We start from the raw sequence: 25,673 nt of genomic DNA, 5'->3' as shown, positions 1-25,673 counted from the left end.
ATAAAAATCAGACAATGAATAGTTTGTAAATTTGCTTTTTAAAAGTTTATCAGAGTGAATCATTCAAATAATATCTTGTCATAAGACATTAGACTGATTTGCAAATTCTAACACACAATTTTAATATGTAAATCCGACACAAGAATTTCACCCTTGGATGAATACAAATAGCAGAAAAGAAAATCTGTCTCAATCATTTTTCAATAATAAATGTAGGTGTGCATCCATCTATAAAAAGAAAAATATAGATTTAAGACATCTGCCTTTCATGACTGACAATAAAAATAAATTTAAACAAAGTATTATTCTTATACATTTTCTCACTCTGCAGTAAACAAATTTCTTGAATTGTCAAATATCAGTAAAATCATCTTTACTTCCTTCTTCTTATGAGGAAAGAATAAAAAGCAACAGGATTTTAGTCTTATTTTTACAGAGTCTAGTCATTTTCAAAAAAGAAAACACACCCAAGTCTTTTCTAATACTCCTGCCTATATTTTTCCTCCCCTTTGTTAATATTAACTATGTTCTAACAGGAGAGCAGAGATTATTATAAAATATTAAATGGGAACTACAAAACAGTCTCTTAAATAATTGCATTTCCAAGTATTTTTACTACAAACCTTTGAACACAGAAATTCTTAACAATCTATAAACAAAATATTACTTAGAGATAATTTTCATATGTGTGAAATCACCAACTGAATGACTTACATAGATGTTTAAATATCAAATGTAAAATGCCTTATGCTTGTTTTATGGTTTAAGTTCCTAGCTCTTTGGAAAAAGAAGCAATTTTTCAGTTAGATTGAATTATGTGAGCATTAGTCTTTATAGGTGGATCATAGGCACCTTAAAGTAAATATTTGACTCCATTGTGAAAATAATGGGGAAATATCTAAATGTATTAATGTATTCATTTGTTTAAATAACAGTTACAGACTAGTTTTAAGACTAATGTTTTTCAAATGTGTTATTACTTTCCCATTCACACTTAAGTAGAAATCTGAAACTTGGAAGAGATAAATTAATCATTACTATTATTACTTCCAGAGCTGCATGCTGTGCTTTACCCCACTAAATGATATACTAAACTAACATTAATTTGCCAACGAAATGTTTCGGCATTTGGCAACCGAGGTAACAAAATGAAAGGCTGCATTATATCTCCTGCATGGAAAAGCTTGTGATCAATTTTCTGTCACAGATCATTTAGCAGACAACAATGACCCAAGAGGAAGGAAACTGTCAACACACTGTCTCGTGAAAAAAAAATACACCATCTTCAGGCACAATCGTCTCCGTTGTTTTTGATCTGTTTGAAGACGACCCATGACCCTCTCCCTTCCCAAGGGTGTACTGTTCAATTTCAACTGTTAGCCTTCAGGGGCTTTTTTTCCTTTCTTCTAGAATAATTAAAAATATTTCCCTAAAAGGTATAACAGTAGTTAGTCTGAACATACAAAAAGAATATTCCACACATTTGAAAATGTTTGCATTTTCGATTATAGAGGAAATAGCCCACTAAAATAGGAAATAGTAACTATATTTTACTATTATTCAGATAAACTCCTAAACTTACAAGGATATACACAGTACAAAATACATGTGTGTTTATAGTTTCAACCAATAACAGGAATTTATTGACTATTATCATATTATCTACTTTTAAAAAGTAGAAGCCATAATTTTGAACTGACCATTAGAATTTGCTATCCTGCTGGGAAAATAAGGTTTATATTTGGACTAGTGAAAGGAAATTTTCTATATTAGCATAATAAAGTGTTACAAGGTTTGACCCAGATATTTGGAGAATACAATGCATGAACACTTCAGCAGTGGCAATAGCAAAGATGTTAGAGAGGGAGTTTTCACTTTTGTTGTGAATCCATCAGGTCAGCAGTCACTTGGGGTATGGGTCTAGAAAAAAGGAAGAGGGCGTCCTTGGAAAGAGGAACAGCATTTGCCATAGTTCAGACATGTACAGAGGATGTTGGGGGAGGATTGAGAGTGCTAAGACAATTGGCTAGCATGGAGCATTCAAATTTGAAACAGCTGGAGTTTGATAAAAATAAGTGAAATGGGCAATGCAGCATCCTCAAATTCATGCAGAGAATGGTTTAGAGCAGATTCGGGTCTTTGGGATTTTTGTTTGTTTTGTACTGGGGGTCAAACCCATAGGCACTGGCTCACTTACCCAGGTTAGCCTCGAACTTGCAATCCTCCTTCCTCAGCCTACCTAGTCACTGGGATTATAGGAGTGCACCACTGCACCCGACCTGATTCAGTAATCTTCATTCATTAGGTAACAAAGAGCCACCGGTAGTTCTCATATAGGTAAGTAAATGATGAAATCAGTTTCTGAGCAACAGTTTCCTCTGGGAGTAGCATACCAGGTGGATTAATATAAGGGGGACTAAAGGTAGAGCAGAATAGAAAACAGGAGAATATATCTATTTAGGAAACAAATTCAGGCATGAGCTAACTGATAGAGTGGGAGTAAAGGCTAGGAGGGGGAGGAGAAGAATCTAAGATAATAATGATGAGGAATCTGCTCACTGGTTACCTAACAGCGTAAAAGGTGAAGGAATGTTAGGGTCAAATATGCTAAAATCCAGAAAACTAGTTTTACATCAAGAGAAAATGAAGTAAAATATGAGTTTAATTTTAGACATGGGCTTTAGGTGATGAGTGGATAGACGAGTAAGTCAAAATGACCGTTAGGACGGTGAATGAGAAATTGGGAATGGAACAGGGATTTGGGTCAAATCAACATGAAGGTTGATGGATGAAGCCATTAGGGAAAACAACCTCTGAGAGACTAAGTAAGTGTTTGGAAAAGAAAGAACAGAAACCAGTTCATAGTTAAAAGGAGCCAGCGAAGGAACCAGAGAGGTTCATTAAGGGAGGAAGAAAACAATGGCAATGCTATTTCGTGGAAGTGATGGCCCCAGCTCCAACCACAGCCTAATGGCTGACCTTCAGTCCTTGGTATCATGGCTAAGAGCAGGGTCTGTAGTCAGCTGGCACCACTACTTATTAGTAGTGTGTATCTGAGCAAGTTACCTCGCCTCTCCGTGCCTGTTTCCTCATCTATAAAAGTAAGAGATAGAACTTTCTTAAGTGGGTGTTGCCAACATTCAATGAAATCATGCATGAGAAGAGCCAAGTTTAGCAGCTCTTCAGCACTTGGTGCCGGCTGGTCTCAATTGCCTTTGATCAGGGCACCAACGTTTTTCTCCGGCTAACTCTAGACAGATTCCTTAATATCTTTCCCTATTCCAGGTTGTTATGCCTCACTGCAAAACCACATTTGGTTATCTAATTCTATAGGATAAATTCTGAACACTTACAGGTTGGAAGCTGAGCATTAGCAACCTTTTCTTCTGCTAGTCTTATCCCTATATCCAGAGGCTCCATCCTGTGGAATTTCCTGCAGATCCTAAGGATACCTAATATCACACTTCTATTTTTGTGCAAACTTTTCTATCTAGAAACTCTTTCCCTGTAGCTGCCTGTTAAATTTTTACTCCACAAGGTGTGAGTCTAATTAACATATTTTGTAAATGAAGGTTGTCATATAGTAGACCCTGGTTGCCTCCTCAATAGCTAATTCATTCTTCCCACCTTATGCAGACACTATGCATTCTGAGGAGACTGCACACCGCTTGCTCTATGGGAGAGGCTGATGAGTTCAGGAACTGTCTGGTCATGATTCCTATTTCAGGGACAGGAACTTGACTTAAAAAGATTGAATTAGAGCAAGGTTTATTTTAGTTTTCTAGCATAATACATCTCGATATTGGGGATGTGTCAATCCTTGTTCTTCAAGACTGCCTTGCTATTTTAGATCCTTTGCACTTGTAGATATATTTTGGAGCCAGCTTACAAATTTCCAGGAAAAAAAAAAAACTGCTGAGTTTTTTTCATTAGATTGAATTGAATTTATAAATTAATTTAGGAAGAATTGACATAATAATATTTAGTCTGTCCTAAGATGTTAATGGTGACTATTTCATTCTATCCCTTTAGGTCTTTTACTATTTCTCTCTGAAATATTTTATGATTTTCAGTATAGATATCTTGTGCATCTTTTGTTACATTTTGATACTGTTATAAATTACATTTAAAATTTTTCATTTTCTATTTGTCTGAATATGTAGAAATAGTTCATATTTTTTTCTCTTGCAGTACTGAGGATTGAACTTGGAGTCTTGCGAATGGTAGGCAAATATACTACCACTGATCTACATTCCCAGCCCCTGATTTTTAAATATTCATCTTGGATCCAGGGACCTTGCTAAATTCACTTATGAATTTTCAAGTTTTGTATGTTCATTTGGATTTTTTACTATGTTATCTGTGAAAAAAAATGATTTGCAGCAGTCTCCTCTTATCCACAGTTTTACTTTTGTAGTTTTAGTTACCCACAGTCAACTGTGGTACAAAAATATTAAATGGAAAATTTCAGAAATAAACAATTTATAAGTTTTAAGTTGCACATAATTTGAGTAGCATGATAAAATCTTGTGCCATTTGGCTTCATCCACTTTGGAGATGAATTGTCTCTCTGTCCAGTGTATCCATGCTGTATACACTACCTGCCCATTAGTCATCCAGTAGCCATTTTGATTGTCAGATTGTCACAGTATCATAGTAACTGTGTTTAACTAACCTTTAGATAATAGCTTAATGCTATGTCACAATGACTGTAGCATTCCCCTCACTTCATCTTAACATATAGGCATTGTATCATCTCATAAGAAGAAGGATAGGTATAGTACAATAAGAGATTTTGAAAGATAGAGCACATACATAATTTGTAGTATATTATCATAATGGTTCTATTTTATTACAAGTTACTATTGCTAATCTCCTACTGTGCTTAATTTTATAAATTAAACTTTATCATATGGATATATATGAAAAGTAGAAAAAATAGTTTGGGATAAACAGGGACTATTATATTAAGCATCTATCTCATTTTCCTCTCAGTTATCTAGCAACCAATCCTCCTCTCCTTTTCCCTCCTCTGACTTTGTATGTCAACTCCTCACACTCACACTTTGGTTGCCCCTGGCATTCATGATTCATTTTTACTTTTTATTCAGGATGTCAAAAAGCCTTCCTGTGGGCCAGGCTGTGGGAAATGTGCTTTCTCATATCCCCATGCTTTTGCATGCACTGCTCCCTCTACCTAGCAAGTCTTGTTTTCAAAATCTGCAGATGAGTTTCTATTTCACATTTAGAAATCACCCCTGGCATCACCTCCTCCTGAAAGCTGTCCTTTACATGCTTTTCTCCCAACCCCTTCCAAGACTTAAGAACCTATTTCTTCCTCTGCACTCCTCCAGCATCTTGATCCTACTTCTGTTGTAGTTCCTATCATGTTGTATTTGTGCAACTGAAGAATAAACAGGCATGGACCAATAAAACTTTGGATTGCAATATTTTAAAGAGATGGTTTGAGAGATAGACAACTTGCTAAAAAAAAAGAAAAGTGAAGGCTTCTAGAGAAAGCTTGGAAAAAAATGAAAGCCACAGGGAAAGAAGTTTCAGCTCATTATTTTAAACATAGTTGAATCTGACCTTAGCATTCCTCAAATTCCTCCCTAACCATGATCCTGATATTTTCCTTGTGACCTTCCAACTACATGCTCTGGTGGAAGATGCTTCCTACATTGTTTCTGTGGGACTGAAAGTCAGTCTAGCTTCCTGCATTTTCTTCCCTTCGGAAGAGGTCTTCATCCTTGAGTATAAATCTCATGAAGTTAGGATCACATATTACTTGGGGGCATATCCCCAACACTGGGGCACAATGCCTGGCATAGAATATGACCTTAGTGAATGCATTTGAAATACATACATAAATAGCTGGTCTCTCATGGACGAAAACCTGCTCCATTAACTGTGGGTGGTAACATTCCAGATGACTAGCACAAGTTCAAGTCGCTTTCAATTACTGAATATTAACTGATTTCCCCTGATTATATTCTACCCAGTTAACCAGACTTCACCTGAGCTTTGTTATGTCTTTTGCAAACTGTTTTAATTGTCTGGCTATGACTCTGGGATACATTTCTACAGTCAGATCAGTTCTTCCAGCTCATGAAGTAATGAGAAGTTCTAAGCCTATGGCATTAGACCACTACAATGCTAAAAGCAGCATCTCCAAATAATCTCTGCCAGATCTCATTGTGAATACACTATTTTAAAACTAAAAACTAGGTATAGATTAGTTCAATTTAAGAACAGATGTACTGCCGAGCTTGGTGGCACATGTCTGTAGTCCCACAAACTTGGGAGGCTGAGACAGGAGGGTTGCAAGTTCAAGAACCACCTCGGCAACTTAGCAAGACCCTGTCTTAAAAATAAATAAATAAAAAGGGCTGGGAATGTGACTCAGTGGTAAATTGCCTTAGGTTAAATCTCCAGTACAAAAAAATAAGTACCACAAACTTTGGAATTCATGAATACATAACAAATTGCATCCTAATAGATACAAGGAGAGTAGAATATCTGAAATCTAGACTATTGCTCCAAGTTTCACCTAAAGACTTCTCTAAAGAGTTCAGGATGGCACAAGACCTGATTCTGGTGTCATCTGTCCTTGGTTTAGTTCAGAGGAGCTGCTGAAGCTTGACCACAGAAGGTCTTCTGGTCTGTTCTCATTGCCTTATTGTTAATGCTGACACTGCATCTTTAGACACTGTAAATAACTAAACTACATATAGAAATAACTTTTTTTATGTTCTAGGGGACATGAGTATTTTACAGATGATAAAACAGCATTTATGCATTGGACAACTATTTGTCCCAGGTCTATTCTGTGCTGGATAGTTGAGTGCTTTGCACCACATTGACACATTTAAGGGTCAGCAATGCCTCAACTGAATTCCAACCTAGTGCATTATTTGCTAGACTATACATTATCATCCTGCAAGTTTCCAACACTGTTGCCTAAACAGAAAGCACTTAAGTTGCCCAATTTCACTCTTATTTAGGGCCACTCAAGGAGCTAAATCAAGCACTGTTTCAACACTAGCTAAGTGGCTGTTTTCTACTTCTGACTGAGTAACAAAATAAAGTGGGTAGAAATGCCCAGGAAAGCAAATGCTGCAGAACTGTACCTGAGATTCTGCCTATAGGTAGGTGGCCAAGGCTGAATTGGTGCCACAATGCCAGGTTATCTCCTAAAAGGTACAATGGCCTTGATCCTACCACCATTTTCCTATAGAACCTAATCTTCTCCTAAATTGCTTGAAGTTTTGTGATTTACAATGATTCGTGCTCATTCTGTTGACAACATATTCTTTTCCTTTTCAAATTAAAAGTAAAATAATAGGCTGGTTCATATAATTACATTCAATTTAAATTCTATAGAAAGAATTCAATAATTTCCACATTCTTCCTGAACACATTTTAAGAACGTATTATAAAAGCAACAAATATCTACTCCCTTTTCCAAGTTAAAAAAATTAAAATTAAATGATTATAGAAAATATAAGTAATTTAAATCAATTTTCATTCTGGTAAATAAATTGACAGAGAAGTGTATAATGAAAAGCTTACCTGACCAATTTATCTTGGTCTTGAGGTAACTGCAGACTGTCATCTTCCACTGTGAAGAAAAAAATATGAAGGCATTCTGGTTTATTTGAAGACTGAATATATGGCTTTATGTGCACTCTTTCCAAGTCTCAATAAAGTGCTAATAAAGGGATAAAAAAATGAGGTATACACCTCAAGGAGTGCAAAAGAAAGATGACAAGAAAAAATTTCAAGATGGAAAGCAGATGTGAAGTGGTAAATAACGGTCTTAAAAATTTGATGAGTATCTGCATGATGAGGGGATGCCAATGAAAAGCAAGTGAATTTGGGCTTCGGAATTTGAGAAGTAACTCAGGAACTGAAGCTACCTGTTAACTCTGAACAGAGGAGTGAGAGTCAGAGCACAGTCTGCAGGACATAAGCCCTCATTCTATGGGAACAGACGACCCCCCCACAGGCAGGAAGGAAGATTCTTAATATCTGCAGAAGAAATTTCCAGAGTCTCTGGAAAAGATACCTCTTGAGGGAAACTCAGGATTGGAGGGTACTAAGCACAGAACAGGAGTATTGTAAGGGACAGAAAACCAGGGAAAGTCAAATAATTCATACTGAACAGCAAGATCTGCTCTCAGAGTATAAGTGCCTCTCTCCATTTCCACAGGCCGAAGATTTCTCCCAGGAAAAATAATTGAGCCTAATAAAGGGCCAGATTCTCACTCAATGATGAAACAAAACCATCAACAATCCTGTTTTATATTCAGAGTTTCCAATCTTTTAAACAGACCTTATTTATATGTTCATCATATGAATGGACAAAGGTCACAAGACATTGGGCAAAATCAATATGAAGGAAGCCAACAATCCATACAATAAGGAGAAAAGTAGGAAATAAATACACATTTTTCTAAAAACCTTTCAGAGCGTACAAGAGACAACAGAGATGAATGATAGGAGAAAATTGATTTTAAGAACTAAAGGATCAGATCAATAGATCTAATGTCCAAATCACAGGAGATAGAGAAGAAACAACAGAGAAAATGGAGCGGAAAGAAATTACAAAATTATAAGAGAACTTTCCAGAACTGAAAGATAATATTTTGAGATTTCAATAGTTAATCAAATGTCCTGCACAGTGAGTGAGGGAGAAAAAAAACAACAAAAAATACAACTAAGAAACATTGATGGGAAATTTTCAATCACTGGGAATAAAGATTTTTAAAACTTTCGGAAAGAAAGAATTGTGTGTGACGAATTGGACAACTGAATAACATCAGACTTCACAAGAGCAGCCCTAGAAACTGAAAGAGAACAGTGTTTCTACATTTCTGAAAGAGAGTTATTCCCAAACTAAAACTGTAGCCAAACCATGAGCATATAATAGCAGAATAATCACAAAAAATAATGCAAAATTATATTTAGGGCACTCCTGGAAAGTGCCCTCCAACAAAATGAAGGAACACACCAACCACAAGGAAAATGAGGCATGGAGCAAGATCTCCAACCCAGGAGGCAGACAAAAGGAAAAACCCAGCATTCTTGCTGGAGAACTGCCAGTTGGGAATTAAAGGAGGATGGAAGGACCAGGAAGGAAGTGGGGAAAGTGGAACAGATTAAACACTGGTTGACTACCTGGGAGTGGTTTCACAGCCTGGTCAGAAAGTTCAGGGGAAGAATAGCGGGGAGGAAAAACAGGAATGGAAAATCAGGCCATTTGTAAAAGAAAAGAAAGATCATCATTCATTGCTTATTTGTGATGAATATTTAGTCATATTAATGTAACCAAACTATTTTAGGAGGACGAGAGAGAGGAAATGTGGGAGAGAATAGAAGCATAATAGGCGAATCTTTCTATTTCATAAGATCATGCCTCTAAATAATATCTACAATTGAAAACCTTAGAAATATTAGCACAGAGTGAGCCTAGAAATGTAGTGGTAAATGCTGGAAGAAACAGCTAAATTGTGCTGAGCTGTTGCTGCCTTTCCGGGGCAGCACTCATGGATAAAAGATGCGGGCTTCTGAGGTTCGCTCGCTCTATTCCAGAAGAATAAATTTCTATTATATGTTCTTCGAAGCTATAAAAATATATTTCTTTGATAGAAAATAGATATTTATGTACAACCAGAGAAATAAGTTTTACCCCATTTGTTTACAATGAATCAAAATAAATAAATAAAAAAAAAAAAAAGAAAATAGATATTTAACATTTTTAGCAACTTAGAGACTTTGCTAAAATGTTCCTGGGCTATCTGGTGTACTAACATACAAACAAGGAAAAAGAAGTGTGCAAAAGTGTGTACATGCTACCACCCTGTTAAAAAACAGATTTTTTGTATCTCATGATAACAGTACGTAACAGGGCATCCGTAACAATTCTGTAAACATTGGTTCTGAATGACAGTGCTAAAACTCACATTCTTTAACAAGTGAGCAGTGCTACTGGACTGTTTCTTTTCCCCTGACATGCAGAAAATATATTTTCCAGGTGGATGGGCATTCCTACATCTAACCAAAAAAAATTATATGTACTTATTCTAAAAAACAGAACAAAACAAAACAAAATGAAGAGCTGTAATCCTATATCACTTGCCTCATTTGTAGAGACAATTTTTTAAAAAATTGCTCTAGTGTTAAGAAGATTTTTAAAAAATAGTGAACTAATTTGGAGCTTGAGCTGGAAAAGAATCAAATGTTTATCACAACATTTTCCTAACTATAAGCAGAACAGAATTTATTTGCATAATTATTAAGTTCTTAAAGGTTTAATGCAAATTAGCATTATAATCTCCATAATGTTTCTATAATTCCCTTTTTTCTAGTATTGATCATCTGTTAACTACTGCATTATAGGTTATTTAGAGAAATATCTGAAACTTACTAAGATGATTTTCCTTTATTTGTCAAAAGCTATAGGAATATAATTGGCTAGGAAAAATAAACTCAGGTTTAGTTTACTCTCGTATTTTCCTTCAACCAAAGATTTTTTTCTTTAAACCTATGTTTTAAAATATCAAAACAACCATGGCAAACAGAAGATAAATAACATTTGATCATATAAGCACACAAAAATCACCATTCACAAGGACAAATTTTTTTTTCAGTATTAATTTATTTTTTTAAATTTTATTGTAAACAAATGGGATACATGTTGTTTCTGTTTGTACATGGCGTAAAGGCATACCATTTGTGTAATCATAAATTTATATAGAGCAATGTTGTTTGATTCATTCTGTTATTTTTTCCCTTCCCCCCACCCCTCCCACCCCTCTTTTCCCTCTATACAGTGCTTTCTTCCTCCTTACTTGCCCCCCTCCCTAACCCTAACTCTAACCCTAACACTAACCCTTCCCTCCCCCCCATTATGAGTCATCATCCACTTATTAGCGATATCATTTGTCCTTTGGCTTTTTGAGATTGGCTTATCTCACTTAGCATGATATTCTCCAATTTCATCCATTTGCCTGCAAATGCCATAATTTTGACAAATTTTTAAAAATCCATAGAGGTCAAATGAAATTCTTTTGTAACATATTAGAAAGAAACAATACTCAGAATCTAGAAAGCAAAGTTGCCATCCAATGTCTTCTTCCAGATATTTTTTTTCAAAGTTTTCATAATCTGACGGAAGTATAAATTAGAAGTCAATTGAGAGATCTCCATGTTCAACTCCTAAGAACAGGCAAGAAGTTCTTTGATGATTTTTTTTCTTGTGGGGCTGGGGATTAAACCCAGGGCCTTGTAAATATGAGGCAAGCACTCTACCAACTGAGCTATATCCCCAGACACTTTACAGAAGAAGATATACAAGTGATCAACAGATATATGAAAAAATGTTCAACATCTTCAGTAATAAGAGAAATGCAAATTAAAACTATCCTAAGATTTCATCTCACCCCAATTAGAATGGCTATTATCAAGAATACAAGCAACGATAGGTGTTGGTGTGGATGTGGGGAAGAAGGTACACTCATACATTGCTGGTGGAATTGCATATTGGTGTAGTCACTCTGGAAAGAAGTATGGTGATTCCTTAGAAAACGTGGAATGGAACCACCATTTGACCCAGCTATCCCACTCCTTGGCCTATACCCAAAGAACTTAAAATCAGCATACTATAGTAATGCAGCCACATCAATGTTTATAGCAGCTCAATTCACAACAGCTAGATTGTGGAACCAACCTACATGACCTTCAGTAGATGAATGGATACTGTGGTATATATACACAATATTACTCAGCCATAAAGAAAAATAAAATCATGGCATTTGTAGGTAAGTAAATGAATGGAGTTGGAGAATATCATGCTAAGTGAAATAAGCTAATCTCAAAAATCCAAAGGCCAAATGTTTTCTCTGAGAAGAGGATCATAATATATAACAGGGTCGGGGGAGGAAGGGAGAAAGGGAAGAATGGAGGAACATTGGGTTGTGTAGAGGAAAATGAGGGGTGGAGTGGGGAGGGGGTGAGGGGAAGGAAAGATAATGGAATGAGACAAACATCATTATCCTATGTACGTGTATAAATGGTGTGACTCTACATCCTGTACAACCACAGAAATGAAAAGTTGTACCCCATTTGTGTACAATGAATCATAAAATTTTTGAAAAAAATAAGTTCTTTGATGACACCCCTGAGAAATAGTCATATAACTACTAAATAAACACTAGTTATAAAAGAATACCATTAGTGATAGGGGATTAACTACCTGCCAATCTGACCTTGTCCACTATTTTAACTTGAATTGTTAGAGAATTCCTCTTCACGTCCAGCCAGCTAGGAGCTGATGGACTTTACCATTAAAGATGCAGCAATTATAATGGCATTTACTTCTAGGAAAGATCAGTTGGGCACCCAATTGGCTTATTTAACTTATTGTGCAAAGTACACACTGCAAGGGAAAAGGGGTACTAGAAACCATTGCACCAGGACTGTGCCAGGAAGTTAGGGGTATGTGAACACTCTAAGGGAGACAGGGACAAGGCTACAAGGAAAGGAGGCTATTAGGATATGGGAAGCTCATTGGGCCATCATCAATTGGGTCTGAGCTCAGAGCTTGGTATCTTCTTGTCAATACACCAAGGCAAAGACTGAGCTAGCTATGCAGATGTTAGGAAAGAGTTTGGGGAATGAGAGGCATTTGCATCTGCATATCAAATACCAGACTTAGACTCAGGATAACATAGTTAATTCCAAACAACTGATCACAGGAAAAAATCCCCCAGTGTATTCCAGATATGTTTTGACATAGGGCAGGGCCAACCCAGTAAATTCTGGACTTCAGTGGCTACAATCTTGAAGGGCTAGGAAATATGACAGACTTCTAGCTTCAATGTAGTCCTACTTCGGTTTTTTGGAGCCACACAGAAGAAATCTCTTTTTCTGTATTTCTCTTCAAATATTTGAAAACAGCTTTTATCATTGCCTTTGATGTTTTTCTTCCATTAGTTAAACATATACAGTTTTTTAGCCAGAAGGAAACATGATGTTATAAACTGAACACATGGGTAATCTAGATGAGGACCCTCCAAACAAAGCAGGTGAAATGATTAAGTAACCTATACTTAGTAAGAGGGTACTTTTCTATTACTGGTTTACATTAAGCAAATACTGCCCAAAAACTTTTTCATAGAATTCATTTCTGCTATCAAGTCAGACTTCCATTCTGTACTAGCAGATTTTAATTCTTTGACCCTAAATGAGTGCCTTTACATTTGTTCCATTAAACTTGGAAGCACCAGGAAAGTGGAAAGGCCTAGAAGGAAGCTCTGACTGCAGCTTGTTCCATGTGGCCTTGGGTTAATCAAGTCATCCTTGGATTCCTCACAGAGGAAGAGACTGTGAGGATCAGATGATTACATGTGTTTGAAAGTACTAAGTAAACTATGAAGTAAAATCTGGATCTAAGTTCATGCATTTTTTTCTCATTCACTCACTCTACAAAAGTTTATGTGATACTTCCTGTCAAACACTACACCAGGCTCTGAGGATAGGGTTCTACTCTAAAATCAATGACTATCAAGATGATACAATTAGCTGCATCCTGTTTTACAATTCCAATTACAATTTATATAATTAACTATATGTTCCAGTTTTGTGTCATTTACAACTGTGACAATTGTTCTTCCTATGCTTTCCCTAGATCTCTGTACTGATATTTTAAATGTATAATACGAGAGAGGATTCTTCTAAAATTCTAGTAAACCATTTCCCAAGAGGTTATGAGTATTTAATTCTCATGGGATGCAGCTTTCCACACAGAAGTATTGCCATCTAATTTAGAGTGAACAAGTGTCTGCCACTTCCTCATTCCTGAGGCATAGCTGCTGTCTCTACTACATTAGGACACTCTCTCTAGGAAGCTGTGGAAAATTGTTCTGGACCTGGCACCCCACACTACCATTCCTGGTCCAGCCAAGATGGCAGACAAGTTGATACTTACATACTCTATTATATTTCCAGGTATTTCACCAACATACAAGGTGAATATAGTGAAAACTTTCAAAGTATTATTTGACTTGTCACTCATTTCCTGGACAGTGTGGTAATGTGGGCTGCTTTTCTGAAAGGTGTTCTAGCAAAGTCGGAGAACTGAAAGAAGTAAAGGCTGATGTCTACCTGTGGAAGACAAAAGAAAGGACTGACTTCCCTTCAGGTTTCTTCCCACCTTTTCTTTCTGCAGGGCAAAACCAAAGTCTATTGTGCAGAATCACTTATTGCAGAAAATTCTTTAGAACCAGTTTTTAAAATTGTCATTCACCAGAAATACAGACATACTTTGTTATATAGAATGTTTCTTTGTAATGCTAGTACTGTAGGTCTCAGTGAAAGGTTATGTGGTATGTGTCATTCCTTTATTCATCCCACAAATATTTACTGAGAGCCAGTACTATTCTCCAGAGGATACAGCAGTGAATGTTAGAGAATACTGGTAGAATCATAAATGTGGTCCAAGCAAAGTAGTACTGCTCTCTGTGTACAGATCAACCTCAAAAATGTCTGGAAATGTTTGAGAAACTTTGAGAAAAACCAAAACATATTTGGAGACACTGGGCAAGATGCCTGATCGATATTGCTTGATTTGCATCCAACCCAAAAGTCCTGTGAAAGAGAAGGAATTGAACTTGGCCTCAATTGTACAGACCTAGCTAATGGACTAGGAGGAAGGGATGCAGGAGTCCTAGAAGGGGACTAGAAAAAGAGACAACAGAAATATGAGAGAAAAGACACCAGTAAAGGTCAAGGTCCACTGATTGGGGAGGTAATGACACCAGCTGCTATGCAAGGTAGCTGTGTGCCACTAGACGGAGGGTCAGGGAAGGAAAGAACAGCTCTCACCTGTGGGGAAAGCCCTCTGGGCTCTGCTAACTGGAGGGAAAGCACAGGCACAATGGAGCGAAAGTCAAGAATCACAAGGAAATATCAGGGTATCAAAAAAACACTGGACATTTAAGCAGAATTTGGAGAGCTTCAGGTGGGGCCTATTAGAAGGAATACCTGGGAGGGAACACTCCAGAAGATAATGCTGAGTGTTTTGTTAATTGAGAGGAAAGTACGTCCACATGAAAAACATCTAGGGTACTGCAGGTAGTCTGGGAACTATCTGTTACAGATATTAGAGTTAAAGATATCATATTATGATGGGCAGGCACCATCCCCATCCTTATGACCACAACATGTAAAGCCACTGAGCTTCTGATCTTTGCTGATCTTTAAAAATGGATCACTGATTAGACAAAAAATTATAGAAGAGATCTTAGTACCATTTCATCACTGAAAATGGAGTAAACATTCCCCTCCATAACATTCAAATATTCCCTCTATAACAATTATTTGTTAGAGCATTTATTTGCTTTAAATGCTTATTGTATAAACGATAGTTGCCAAATAACAAGTCAGCTCTCTTACATTGTAATGGCCCCAGGAAAAGCCTTCGAACTATTTTTCTGTACATAGATTCATCTTTAATCAGCATCTGGGCTGCTTGCAAGTTCACTGGATTTTCTAACACTGGATAAGAAAGCATAACCTAAAAGAAAACGCATAATGTAAGGAAGGTTTTTTAAGTAAACTTTTTCTCAGAGCAAAAAGACAAACGAATACATACAACTCTCAACAAGCAGATTTGTAGAGACCTGGAGATCAATATAAAGATAGCACAACATAGTCTGTATGCTAAAGAAACTCTTGATCTATCTTGGTTTAAAGTACGATCAAAGAGAGTTGAAAGTTCTTTCCTGTAACATTTCTTCCTGTCATATAAATTTAAATTGGATTTATGAGTAGATGGAACTAAACATTAGGGAATATTGAAACATTTCTGTTATGTAAGGTTAAGAAATATAACTTCACATTTTAACACAAGACCACATTAGATCACAAGCACATTTGTGCTTGCTCACACGTCAGTATCCCTTCAGGTCATGGTTAATATAGTATCTGTATTAGTTCTCTGTTGCTGCTGTAATAATTACTACAAATTTAGTGGTCTTTTATTATTTATTTATTTATTAATTTATATTTTACAGACTGCATTTTAGTATAGTAGTTTTTAAAACAACAGAAATTTATTATCTCACAGTTCTGTAGGTGGAAAAACTAGGTTGGTTGGACTGTTTCTCTTCAGATTTAAGACTGAAATCAGAGTGACACCTGGGCTTTATCTGATGATTCTGGGAAGAATCTGCATCCAAGCTCACTCAGAGTGTGAGCTAAATTCAGTTCCTTTCTGGTTTTGTTTGTTTGCTTGTTTGTTTTGGTTTATTGGCTGTTACATGTGGGTCACCCTGAGCTCCTAGAGACCTATCTTCAATCCTTGCACTGGACTCTGAGGATCTGAGACCACAATGATATGACAGACTTTTTTTTTTTTTTTTTTTTTTTTTTTTTTTCATTTTCAGTCAAATGACAGATCTTCTTCTGCTTGGAATCTTGACATTCCCTTCACCCATATCCCTTCTCCCTCCACTGCCTTTCTTTGATTCTTCTGCCTTCTTCTTCTATTGCTGAGGGCTCATGATTACTTTGGTTCATTTGCATAATCCAGGAAAACCTTCCTATTTTCAGGTCAGCTGATTAGTAACCATAACTCCATCTGCAAGTGCTTTTACAGTAGTACCTATTCTAGTGTTTGAATAACTGGAGGATGGCCATCTAAAGGGAACTCTTTAAAATTCTGCTTATCTGCAGTATCTGTGCACTAGACCAAATGGGACCAGTAAGAATTAAAAATGAATACTTCTGCTAGATCATAATTTGTTTATTTGGCACCTCCGAATTATCTTACCCATAACTGCAAACATTTATTCAATAATTCAGTATTTTGAACATTATGTGACATGCAAACTATATAATAAAATATAATTAAAACTACTACTACTGTATATATTGCTAATATAATACCTACATGTAGATGCAGGACAAAGTGGATAATGGTGGCTTAAAAGTCATGGAAATTATGGCAATCTTTCACTAATGAAAGCAGTCATTTGACATCTGGTGTTTCCAAAGCAACTAGAATTGTCTGCTGTTACTTGAGTTTTCCTGTTTGAAAAACACATTTGGGCCATACTTCCAAGAATATTATAATTACTGAAATAAGGCTTCAGTGTGGATTGGACTATACCTTTCAAAGTGGGTGGGAAGCAGATGAAACTTATCTTTAAGAGCAAACTTTTGGTCTTTGGCTGGAGAGATAATCTTACTGAGAGAAGCACAGCTGGAAAAGTTTATTCAGTAGTCTGCTTATTAACCATTAGGCCTAAGACCTATTCACCTTATGTATACACAAGCTATTACATGTTATTTAATGATTTTTAAGAACTAGTATGTAAGTGTATTTTAAAATGTATAAATCAGACACCCTGCTAAAATTGTAAAAAAGATCCACTTTTTAAATTAGCTATGTAATTTGAAATTTTAAAAAATAAAGCTCTCCAGGGGAGATATACTAATAACAATATGAGCTAGGATTTTTCTTTATGATTATCAGTGATTTTTCTTTCCCTTTACATTATCTTAGAAATCTTCTGTGATGTGACATATTTGTTCTATTAATATATCGAAAAACAAAAGGACGAGTAAGTGGGGGCTGGGGTTGTGGCTAGAGCCCCCACTTAGAGCGCTTGCCTAGCATGTATGAGGATAGGGTTCAATTCTCAGTACTGCTTATAAATAAATAAAATAAAGGTCCACTGACAACTAAAAAAAATTTTTAAAAAGGTAACTGTATTGCCTACTGGCTTTTCTGCTTATCTGCAGTATCTGTGCACTAGACCAAATGGGACCAGTAAGAATTCGTGGTAACTTTGCATGGCTGTTTAATAGTAAAAATATCATAATATTTTCTATTATCTGCTGTGTTCTTTTCATAAAGCAGGCACAGTTCTAAGTACCTTTACAGATACTCTTTAATTTTACCTCAAATTCACATGATACAGCTATTAATAACTGCCTTCCTCTTTGCTAAAGAAATTGAGGTATGGAAAGATAAAGAAATTTATCCAACAGTACAAGGATATCAAGTGGAAGAAACAGGATTTGAAGGCAAGCAATTGTAGAACCCCCACCCCAATTTTCCTTTTATTAAATTATTCTGCAATTCAAATTTTTCACCATTTCATAAAGTTTGCCATCACTCACTACATTTTGGGAACATTCAACTTTACCATTCTTAAGATAGACTATAGTTCAGATGGAAGATAGAGGAATATGTCTCAGTTTGAAGGAACCCAAAAGATCAACCCCAGACACCTGTATATTACATTCACTCACGTCCTTAAAATTTTTGTTCAAATGTCTCTTTCCCAGAATACAGCCTCAGATAAGTAGAGGTTCAATACATATTTGTAGAATAAAAGAATGATTGAATTGGACATTCAATCTTTTTAAAAGAATACAATTTACTCAGTATACTAAGATGACTAGATAGGAAAATTAACTATTATTTTATTTATTTTCAAAAATAATTAGAAGAAATGGGATTTGTATTATAATTCTGCTCAGAAAATTCAATTAAGTCAAAATACTTTGTTCTCCAAATATTCCAGATATTCAAAAGTTAAGTTTATCTCCAGATATTATTAATGATAAGTAGGTCCCTAGATAGAATATTGCTAAGCATGATCCAAGTAGTCAAAACAAATGTCATGGGAATGATTTTAGCAACAGAAGAGAAAGGAGGGCTTTTAAGGGTCAGGAGTAACATTAAACAGAGGTAATGCTTCTAGGGACCACAGGTCCTAGGGGTTAAGGGTGGCATTTGGGAAACAGGCTCCTATATGAGGAGAGGAGATAATCCCTGGTTTAATCATTTACTGAGTTTGATATGAACATTTATAAGAGAAAGTAGCCAGAACTGTCAGAAACACAGGATAAAATCAAACATTTTAAGTTATAGTCATGTGATTTACCTCTCTGAGGAAGGCAAGGTTCATGAATAAGGAAAGATCTGAAAGGTCTGTTTCATATTAGGAAATAAAATTAGGAGCCAAAAGAAAACCTAAGACTATATTTCCACAATTGAAACCATTCAAACCATTATTTTCTTCCATTATAAAATGTGTATTCTCTGGTTGTAAAGGGCCTTAACTACAATTTCAAATTAAAATAATAATCTTTATAACTTAAAGTCCACTTTGTGTCCAGATATAGAATGTTGATTTACATAAGCTTGCTCAAATCCTTTAACCATTTAAATATGCATTGTACATTTTGATCCTTGTGTTTTGAATAAATGGGTTATTAAAGAAGGCATTATAGTAAATCTATTCTTACCTGTAGGGCAAGTAAGATACTGCTCAATGTGTAGCTTGTATTCCACTTCTTGGGGTCATTCAGAAAATCTATACAGGGCTGAGCAGTATATGGGTCTACTGTATTAAAATAATATATTAATATTGATCTATAATAATATTATCCTTTAAAACTTATAAGTATCAGAATGATAGACCAGGAAATTATTTGCATCTACTTTTCCTTTCTATTTCTTTTCTCTTTAATGCAAAACACTATGCCCATTCCCGGTCCCCGCCCCTTCCCATGTTGTTTTTAGCTGATTATATAGGTGCCCATGATGTTTTTCCCAGTCTTCCTTCTACCAAGATGTGATCAACTAAGTTTTAATCATGGGATATAAGTGTACAATTTCTGGATCTTTTTTTTTTTTCAGTGAAGATGTTTTACTCTCATTTCTTTTCTTTCCCACTTCCTATTGGCTGGAAATGGTAACAGACTAAATGTGTAGACCAGAAATGGAATCCACATGTTGCGGGTGGGATGGAACTTCCCTCCAGTCTGTTATATTAGATTGGAAAGTTGCCAAAAGTTGGCTTATGTCCTAATACAGCTAATTAACCAATTCAGTGTTTGAAGGAAAAAAAAAAAGAATAGAGCTAAATATGAAAAATAAAACTATAGAATAACTAGAAGAAAATTTAAATAATTACTTGATTTTGTTTTGGGAAAAGCTCATTAAGCTTAAAGAATAAAACTAATAGATCTGACTACATAAAAATTTTAATCCCAGATGTAGAAAGAAAACAGCATAAGCAAGATTAAAATTAGCAACAAATAAGGGATAGTAGCAACATCTAGGATATAATTATAACTTTGTAAATTATGTCAGATAAGTCATAAAATTAGAAATATAATCACCAAAGTAAAAAAAATGTTTACTTCACAAGTATTCAAAAAAGTGTTTATTAGAATAATAGCAATTCTAGCATGTGTGAAACATTGGGCTTGATCCCCAGCCTGCAAAGAAAATCATAATAGTTTAAAAAATAACAGCAAGACTCTTATCAATTAGGCAAAAAATTTTTCCAAAGTTTCCACACCCAGAATTGGAGGTGCTAAACAGAACTTTATATACCCTTCCTGGTGGGAGTACTAATACCATTGAAAAAAGCAACTTGCATTTATTTATATATATATATTATATATAAATATATATATATAAATTTAAAACCATACATAGTATTGAACTGGGGGTCTAATAAATAACCTTCCTCTCTTCTTAAGTTCATGTAAAATTATGAAATAGACTAAGGTGTTAAAAGATGGAAGTAAATATCAGCTTTGCTACATATAAGACTGAAATGGAGGATGCACTTGATCAATGGCTTAATCAGGCTCCACAAAAGGCTCCCTGATTTGAACTTACCCCCAAAACTAGAGGACAGTTTGTTTCCTGCTTGGAGAAATAGACTACACCCACTCTAAGGTCAGGATGGTTGGAAAGAAAGAGTGCTGAGAAAGTATCAGGCCACAAGTGATCAATTCCTTCCCTTACCTCTCCAGACAGGTAAGTGACTTCTCTGGGGAGGAGTAGGGGAGAAAAAAAGCAAACACAGGCATTCCCATATTTTTCCCTCCTAGAAAGAGAAATTCCCTCTGCTCTATGGAAATGGAAGGGGTGGGGACAAGGGGATGAGAATACATCCCCATTAAATTTAACCCATCAATGTCCTAAGCATTAAACAAAAAAAAAGGCACGATTTTATATTACGAATTTAAAAAATGGGTTTTAATTACAAAAATAATAATGTACTTGGGGGGAAGAGTACAAAAGAGAATATAAAGTAAAATACAAATGTTCCCCTGTCTACCAATTCCACTCTTCAGTTATTACTAGTTGGTCCATACAAACATACAAACACATATACATATATGCACACAGGTATATATTTATTAAATGTAATTATATTTTACCTTTTGTTGTTCAACATGTTTTCCATTTAACAGTGAATTGTTAATATATTTCCAGACAGAAATATTTATCAAAAAATATTTGAGCACCTATGTGCCAAACAATGAAGATTCTAGGGATATAACAAGGAACCAAAGTCTAGCTTTTATAGATCTTTTTTGTTGTGTTTAGAGGTAAAATATATCACATGGGATATTTCACTTAAGAATTCTTGTATTAAGGGGCATTTAAGTTACAGTAGGTCCTCTGCATCCATAGATTTAACATCCATCGATTCAAATCTACATATGATAATCATGTAGAAACAATATATGTACATAAATAAAGAAAATAAATTTGACAATATGTTAAAGTAATATCTTTTGCATTAGGATTCAAGGTGATCATAATTTTTTCCTGCAGTTTCACAGTTTCCTCAACAACCCTATTAGTTACATAAACATATTCAAGTTGTTAAAAAGAAACATGATTCTTAAACACTAATAAAGAATAAGGATTATAGAGGTAGAGCCCCTGATGATAAAAAAAAAAAAATCATTTTAGTCCTTACCATTTGGATGAAAAGGAATTGTTGTAAATTTCACAACTGGAGGGGCAAGGTTATACTCCAATGTAAAGTCTATTGTCAGTTGGAAAACTAATCCTATGATGTAGAAATAAACAGTTTTATTAAAGTGCCATGTGGTACCAATGAACTCTAACCGGCTTAACACTGGAGTCTGCCCAATGGTTTGCTTAAGTCAATAGCTTCGCAGTGCATAGACCTCCCTGGATATTATAACAGATTCTTCACTACATTTTCCTGCGAGTTCAAAGCCTCTTTCCCATCACTTTTGCATCCAGTAACACTGAAGTCACCAGAACCTGCTGCACTCTTTCTTGCCTTCAGTTGCAGATTTGCTGTGCTGTTTGCCTGGATTTTTCTTTCCCTCTTCTGAACCTGACAAACTCTTAAATGTTCTTCAGGATCCAACTCAAATGTCACTTTCTTGGAAAGACATTCCTGATTCTCCCAGGCATAATTCATTAATCACTCACTCTTAGGCATTCTGTTCAAAATTCTTAGTAGAACAAATTATATTTTGCTGCAATTATCAGCATATCTCCCCTGCCTCACCCAAGGAATATGTCTTGCTAACCCATGACTGAAAGAACACATGGTCATTGAAGTTTACAGTGACCCAGTCTTCTTAAGAATTTGATTTATGGAAATTTGGGGGGAAATCACAGAGGGGAAAACGAGAAGTAACTGGGATTTTGAAAGTCAATTGGATTTTAATAGATATTTTCTGATTTCCAGAAAGACCATTGGAAGATATTCTTAATCAATATGCTTTATTGTGTTTGCTTCTTTAAAATGTGATAACATTGGGATGAGGGTATGAATACTTGCCTAGCATGCATAAGGCTCTGGGCTCAATGCTCAGCACCAAAAGAAAAAAAGAAAAAAAAAGAAAAAAAGATCTGGCCTAAAGGAAAAAAAAATCTAGAATTTCAATCTGTGTTGAAAAATAGTACAAACATCTACATATTGCAAAATAACATGTGAACACTTTAGAATTCTAGAGAATTGATGTGATTGAAACATATAAAGAATTTCAGAAAATTATAATGCAACATAACTATATATATATATATAAAGGATGCAGGCTATTAATGGTATAATTTTTTTTAAAGCAGATTGATTTTGAAAACACAAACCATGCCAACTTGAATTCTGTAGACCTTCAATTTCAGCTTGCCATTTTAGCATATCATCACTTACAGGAAAAGCAGTAATACCCTTTTAAAAAACAAGATAAAAGCAGACAAAAGATTATTAATTGCAGTTTTGAAAATCGGATACCAGGTTACATTGAACTCCAAAAACTCTAGAAGCTTTTCTTAATAAGTTTATTTATTGTTTGATCTGAATACCTTATTGTATTCAAAGTTAACGTAGATTCCAGGGAACACATGCAATAATAAAATTAAAAATCACAAGGGGAACCAGAAGATCAAGATTGGTGTTCATGGCTTACACAGTGTCTGTGTCAATAGCCAATTCAAAGATTCAAATTACCAAAGAAGGAACTAGTTGGAAAGCCCATGTTTCTTCAAAGCTTTTTAATGATATGTGGATGCTATATGAAAGGCATGAAGTAGGAATGTTTTAAGAAAAAATTCAAAATTACACTTGTATATAAAAACAATTTTTCCTATACTTGAAGTATTGCTCCAATGGAGAGAGAATGTGTTTAATAGAAAACCTATCAGTTGGACTGGGGTTGTGGCTGAGTGGTAGAGCGCTTGCCTAGCATGTGTGAGGCACTGGGTTCAATTCTCAGCACCATATTTAAATAAATAAAAATAAAGGTCCTTCAACAACTAAAACCATTAAAAAAAACCTACCAATTATGTTGAGGAGTACACTTAATAATTCAATAAATATATCTGAACAAACACACAGTTATTAAGTATGTTAGATGCTTGCCTGGATGAACAACACAACACCTCTCTCTCTGTCTCTCTCTGATTTCTGCTTTGCATTTGTTTTTTTTAACCTTTATTTTATTTGTTTATTTTTTATGTGGTGCTAAGTATGGAAACCAATGCCTCATATGTGCGCTCTACCACTGAGCCACAACCCCAACCCAGCATCTCTCTTACCTACAATATCTGTGTGGAAGAGATAATATTCCTTCATTGAATTCTTTTTCACTAGAGAACTACAAAATTCACAATGAGCAGAAACAATATGAAATCTAAGGTCTATGCCTCTGGGATGCTTGTTGATGGACTGTTCCTAATATCTGTAGTGAGAGCTTTTTACTTTTATAGCATGGTGAAAACAGACCATCACACTGAACTGGAAATGATAGTTCAACTGTTGGTATCATAATGCACCCTCTTTCTAAGAAGGGCTTTCTTTTTAGACTTTTTCTTAAGCACTCCTCTTTCCCTTTCTCATCCATTTTACTTTTTCATAAATTAGGCCAACACTCATTCCAACATTTCATTGGTGGCAAGTGGGGCAAAGGTATTGCCTTCCTCTGAGTTAAAATTATAAGAGAAAATTATTGATGTGCTGTGCTGGTAAATGCATTAGACAGTCATTAGTAATTAGTAATTAGTAGAAGGGTAAGGAGTTTGCAGTCAAATTGGGCCAAATCACTACTGAATCTTTTGGAGCCTTAGGTTTCTGGTAGGTAAAATTAAATATTGCTTATTCTATAATATCGTAATTAATGAGCATAACCCTGCATCTACTAGTTACTTACTACTTGATAGATTCTAGTACTCAGGACTTAAATTCACAACAAATTACTCAGCACAATATGCTTAATATACTGTTAGCCATAATTATTTTGAAGTAATAGTATTATTATGAAATAGTTTTGGTAAATAACAATATTGTGGCAAATTAGGTTTAATTAAATTATGATTTATAAAATAAACACGGATGAAACTGCTTCTTAAAAATCATTACCCAGTGAAAAACAAATCCCTCCACGTCCCCAGTACTTACCACATAATTGCTCTGGTTCAACTCTTTTAGGTCTCTTTCCAGCAAGACGTAAGCTCTGCGGTACATGATAAGGCAGCAGAGGATCTGCCACTGTTCACAGGTAGACTGAGAACCCCACTCCTCAGGTTTACTCTGAGCCACCTGTATGAGGTTATGGATCATCCATCTACACTTAGTTAGGTCTCAGAGGTCACATGCTTTCTAGAATCCCAGAACGACTCCCAAGAAAAACGGTTTTTTTGTTTGCTATATAACAATTACTTCTTCTTTTTTTTTTTTTTTCCTATTCTGATTCCACTAAAGGAGGACTTCCAGGCGGGAAATTGGGGTCTCGCTCATCTGCGGCGTGTTACTGCACTGCCAAGCCACCCTCCCAAGACAAATTTGGATGAGCAACTGGGACTACCCTGGGTTGTTGGCGCGTGAAGTGGCACTGAGGAGTGTAGGCGTAAAGCAGTCCTAGCGAGTTACTATTTCACAGGTGTGAACAGGTGTCCGGCGGGCCGGAGGAAGCAAATCGGTTGCCCAGCAACAGGACTCAGCGAAAGTCTAAAGGAGGTGGAAGGTTGGCCTCCTTTCATCCAATCAGGGACGGGGTGTAGGCGTCTGGATACCTCCGCAGCCAATCGACGCACAGTTTCACTTTGAAAGGCCAATGAAATCCGTGGTCAAGGCAACACCACCCCCTTTCAGTCCGCCCACTGGGACTCCACACCGCCCGGGTAGAGAGCTAAGGTGAGCTTCCAGGACCCCGCGTGTAAGTGGCAGCGGCCTTCCCACAAGGTGATCTCCGAAATCATCCTTCCTGATTCATTATTAGGGACTATCCGGCAATAAGTGACCAGTAGGTACAGGTTTGCGTTTATTCGTAACATCTTGGCTGATAGGACGAGGTGTCACTCACGGTCG

The 25,673-nt window shown here is 35.8% G+C and overlaps 1 protein-coding gene across 8 annotated transcripts in view; it reads right to left on the bottom strand.

Moving 5' to 3' along the window:
* The window catches only part of UBE2U (ubiquitin conjugating enzyme E2 U), a 50,175-nt gene extending 24,760 nt beyond the window's left edge, over positions 1–25,415 (bottom strand). For 5 of the 8 annotated variants that reach the window (XR_013763712.1, XM_079139046.1, XM_079139051.1 and 2 more), the window contains exons 1-6: positions 24,765–25,415; positions 22,958–23,039; positions 21,807–21,899; positions 19,324–19,421; positions 15,457–15,577; positions 7,573–7,621 (exon numbers count right to left, since the gene is read on the bottom strand). Coding sequence is in view for 7 of the 8 variants with exons in the window: in XM_079139046.1 (XP_078995172.1) it covers positions 7,573–7,621; positions 15,457–15,577; positions 19,324–19,421; positions 21,807–21,899; positions 22,958–23,039; positions 24,765–24,926 (605 nt within the window). In the remaining variant the exon portion in view is untranslated. The remainder of the gene's footprint in view (positions 1–7,572; positions 7,622–15,456; positions 15,578–19,323; positions 19,422–21,806; positions 21,900–22,957; positions 23,040–24,764) is intronic. The other 3 variants (XM_079139047.1, XM_079139049.1, XM_079139050.1) reach the window with 3 other exon arrangements.
* Positions 25,416–25,673: the final 258 nt, after the last annotated feature.

The sequence above is a fragment of the Sciurus vulgaris genome, assembly GCF_902686455.1.
Source record: "Sciurus vulgaris genome assembly, chromosome: 1".
Classification (NCBI taxonomy): Eukaryota; Metazoa; Chordata; class Mammalia; order Rodentia; family Sciuridae; genus Sciurus; species Sciurus vulgaris.
The sequence above is the reverse complement of the archived record's forward strand: the minus strand, read 5'-3'. Positions and strand labels throughout refer to the sequence as shown.